The sequence below is a fragment of the Nicotiana tomentosiformis genome, chromosome 5, assembly GCF_000390325.3.
Source record: "Nicotiana tomentosiformis chromosome 5, ASM39032v3, whole genome shotgun sequence".
In the NCBI taxonomy this organism is placed as follows: Eukaryota; Viridiplantae; Streptophyta; class Magnoliopsida; order Solanales; family Solanaceae; genus Nicotiana; species Nicotiana tomentosiformis.
In genome coordinates this window covers 31,117,882-31,122,547 of record NC_090816.1, presented here as the reverse complement: position 1 = coordinate 31,122,547, position 4,666 = coordinate 31,117,882, and the positions used below count along the sequence as shown (strand labels likewise).

General features: G+C 43.5%; 1 protein-coding gene across 1 annotated transcript; it reads left to right on the top strand.

The window, feature by feature from the left end:
- Positions 1-371: 371 nt before the first annotated feature.
- On the top strand, positions 372-1,474 carry LOC138892113 (uncharacterized). Its single transcript, XM_070175809.1, has 2 exons — positions 372-1,007; positions 1,322-1,474. The coding sequence occupies exons 1-2, from the start codon at positions 372-374 to the stop codon at positions 1,472-1,474; spliced, it is 789 nt and encodes a 262-aa protein (XP_070031910.1).
- Positions 1,475-4,666: the final 3,192 nt, after the last annotated feature.

Genomic DNA, 4,666 nt, shown 5'->3' with positions numbered 1-4,666 from the left:
TAGGATGGTATTTAGACACAGTTGTTTTTATGGATTATTCACTATATTTCAAACTTTGCTTCCGCATTTGTTTCTTTGATTATTAATAATTTTAAAAAATTGTTTAAAAATTGGTTAATATTATTCTAACGTTGGCTTGTCTAGCAAGTGCAATGTTAGGCGCCATCACGGTCCGAAGGTGGGAATTTCGGGTCATGACACAGCAGTTGAAGCAGAATTTGATAGAATACCTAGCTATTACTTGGGCCGATGTGCATAATCGATATCAATCAAAGATCAGGGTCCAAGATGACCAACTTGGGGCTCTTTCCGGGCCTGTTTATCCTATCAGACCCGTTTATAGAATCAAGAGGGACATTGACCGAGAACTGATGTTGAACAGAGATCGGTACCAGCCATACAATGGAGATCGTAGGAGCAATGGATCTGGACGAAATCCTGTACAAAGTGAAATGAGAAGTGATCGAGGCCAAATCTCTCGAGGGCTCATGAGCAAGAATGGCTTTGATAGGCCTATCAGATCTAAAGAATTACCACACTTATTAGAATACAACTTTAATGTTGATGCAACCGCCATCGTATCGACTATCGGACGCATCAAAGATACCAAATGGCCCCGACCTTTACAAACTGATCCAGCCCAAAGAGATTCCAACCAAATGTGCAAATATCATGGCACCCATGGCCACAGAACGGAAGATTATCGACAATTGAGAGAAGAAGTTTCCCGGTTATTCAACAACAGGCACCTTCGGGAGTTTCTAAGTGACCGAGCCAAGAATAATTTCAGAAACAGGGATTCCAATAAACAAAATGAGCAAGAAGAACCTCAACATGTCATTCATATGATCATCAGAGGGGTCGATGTTCCCCAAGGTTCGATGTTAAAGCGCACCAAAGTATCAATCATGAGGGAGAAACGGACTCGAGATTACATACCAGAAGGAACTCTATCTTTCAACAACGAGGATGCAGAAGGAATCATGCAACCCCTTAATGATGCACTGGTAATATTTGTACTCATGAATAAAACTCTATTTAAACATGTGTTAATTGATTCAAGTAGTTCGGCCAACATCATTCGATCGAGGGTCGTAGAACAACTCGGTCTACAAGACCAAATCGTGCCCGCAACTCGAGTACTAAACAAATTCAATATGGCTTGTGAAACTACAAAGGGAGAAATAATGTTACCAATGAACGCAACTGGAACCATCCAGGAGATCAGGTTTATGTGATCGAAGGGGACATGAGATATAACGCCCTGTTTGGGAGGCCGTGGATTCACAACATGAGGGATGTGCCCTCAACCCTTCACCAGGTGTTAAAATTCCCAACACTAAAGGAGATTAAAACGATCTACGTGGAGCATCTCATGGTGAAGGAAATGTTTTTCATCGATGAAGTAATTCCAATATCAACACTCTCATCGATAGAGGAGTCAGATTCGAAAGCAAAACAGGAAGCCAAATAGCAATCATCGATGCCGGCCTCGACCCAACTGGACAAGCAAGGGACTGACGAAGACGGTGATTATAGGGTTCCTCTATCCTTCATAGTCCTCGATGATTCCGACTCTACCAAATCAACAGTCGAAGAGCTGGAGCAGGTCATACTGATCGAATATCTGCCCGATCGAAAGGTATACCTTGGCACGGGGTTAACTCCCGAGCTCAAGAAAAAACTCATTCAATTTCTTATAGCTAACATGGATTATTTTGCTTAGTCCCATATCGACATGAGATGGATCCCACCGGAGATCACCACTCATATACTGATCCTGGACACGAAATTCCATCCGGTAAAACAGAAGAGGAGACCCGGTCCAAGATCAATCATGACTTCATCAAGGACGAGGTAACTAAACTCTTTAAAATAGGGTCCATCCGGGAGTCAAATACTCGGAATGGATGGCAAACATAGTAGTAGTCCTTAAAAAAGGGAACAAACTGAGAATGTGTGTGGATTATAAGGACTTAAATAAGTCGTGCCCCAAGGACTCTTTCCCTTTGCCTAACATCGATCACATGATCGATGCCACGTCCGGCCACGAGATCCTCAGTTTTCTCGATGCCTATCCCGGGTACAACCATATACGAATGAACCCGGATGATCAGGAAAATGCCTCCTTCATCACTAAGTATGGCACATACTGCTATAACGTAATGCCATTTGGATTAAACAATGCTGGTGCCACTTACCAAAGCCTAGTAAACCAGATGTTCGAAGAACAAATAGGGAAATCTATGGAAGTTTACATTGACGATATGTTAGTTAAGTCCCTGGGAGCAGAGGACCATTTAAAGCATTTGCAAGAAACCTTCACTAAATTAAAGAAATACAACATGAAGCTGAATCCGAAAAAATACGCGTTCGGAGTTGGATCAGGTAAATTTCTTGGATTCATGGTATCCAACTAAGGAATCGAGATCAACCCCGACAAGATCAAAGCTATCGAGGATATCACGGTAGTGGACAGCGTGAAGGTCGTGCAAAGGCTAACCGGGCGCATAGCCACCCTGATGCGATTCATCTCGAGGTCCTCCGATAAGAGTCATCGATTTTTCTCGTTACTGAAGAAGAAAAACAACTTCACATGGACCCTGGAATGCCAACGGGCCTTGGAAGAACTTAAGCGATATTTATCAAGCCCGCCACTGCTTCACACACCGAGGGCAGACGAATAACTATACTTGTATTTGGAATTATCGGAGATAGCGGTAAGTGGAGTCCTAGTTCGGGAAGAAACTAGATAGCGGTAAGTGGATTTCCAATTTATTATGTTAGCCGGACATTGGGTGAGGCCGAAACTAGATATCCCCACCTAGAAAAATTGGCGCTTGCTTTACTAAGCGCCTCTAGGAAACTGAAATCGTATTTTCAATGTCACCCTATATATGTTGTGACAACTTACCTACTATGAAATATAATACATAAACCCGAACTCTCGGGACGATTGGCCAAATGGGCCGTAGAAATCAGCGGGTACAATATTGAATATCGACCCCGGACAGCTATTAAATCTCAAATTTTGGCAGATTTAGTGGCTGACTTCACGCCGGCCCTAATACCCGAGGTCGAAAGAGAGTTGTTGGTGAACTCGGGGACGTCTTCGGGAATCTAGACCCTCACGGACGGTGCATCGAACGCAAAGGGGTCCGTACTTGGCATCGTACATAATCCACCCACAGGCAACATAGTTAGACAATCCATTAGAACTGTGAAATTGACTAACAACGAGGTCAAATATGAGGCCATGATTGCATGTCTCAAATAGGCCAAAATCTTGGGGGCGGAGGTAATTAAAGCTAAGTGTGACTCCCTCTTTGTGGTGAATCAAGTTAACAGAACGTTCGAAGTCAGAGAAGAATGAATGCAAAGGTACCTAGATAGGTTACAGGTAACGTTACATCGATTTAAAGAATGGACTTTACAGCACGTACCTTGATATCAAAATAGTGAGGCCGATGCCCTTGCAAACTTAGGGTCGTCGGTCGAGGATGACGAACTCAACTCAGGGGCAGTGGTACAACTCATGAGGTCCGTAGTGGAGGAATGCCATGCCGAGATAAACTCCACAAGCTTAACCTGGGATTGGAAAAATAAATACGGAGAGTATTTGAAGACCAAGAAACTTCCCTCAGATCCAAAAGAATCGAGGGCCATGCGCACTAAGGCAGTATGATTTAGCTTGTCCGAGGACGAAAACTTGTTCGGAAGAATGTTCGATCGCCCACTAGCAATATGTCTAGGACCAGGAGATACCGAGTACGTTCTGAGGGAAGTTCACGAGGGCACTTGCGGAAATCATTCAGGCACCGAATCATTGATTCAAAAGGTGATCAGAGCCGGATATTATTGGATCGACATGGAAAAAGATGTGAAGGAGTTCATTTGAAAATGTGACAAATGCCAAAGATATGCTCCAATGATTTACCAACCCAGAGAACTGCTGCACTCGATTTTGTCACCATGGCCATTCATGAAGTGGGGAATGGACATCGTCGGCCCTCTTCCATGGGGTCCAGGTAAGGCTCAATTTATCTTATTTATGACTGACTATTTTTCTAAGTGAGTTGAAGCGCATGCATACGAGAAAGTTAGGGAGAAGGAAGTCATCGACTTCATTTGGGACCACATCATATGTCAGTTCGGGATGCCATCAAAAATTGTGTGTGACAATGGGAAATAGTTTATCGGCAGCAAAGTGACCAAGTTTCTCGAACGTCATAAGATCAAAAGAATCTTATCGATACCTTATCACCCTAGCGGGAACGGGCACGCCGATTCGACCAACAAAACCATAATCCAAAACCTTAAGAAAAGGTTAACCGACACTAAAGGTAAATGGAAGGAGATCCTGCCCGAAGTTCTTTGGGCATACCGAATGACTGCGAAGTCCAGTACTGGGGCTACTCCGTTCTCACTGGTTTATGGCGCCGAAGCCTTAATACCGGTCAAAGTCGGGGAGCCACGTATCATATTTCTATATGCAATAAAGGAGTCAAATGACGAGGCCATGAATACGAGCTTGGAGCTATTGGATGAAAAATGTGAAGCCGCTCTTGTTCGATTGGCTACCAAAAAATAACGAATAAAGAGGTATTACAATCAAAGAGCCAGCCTTCGATACTTCAATGTCGGTGACCTAGTACTAAGGAAGGTC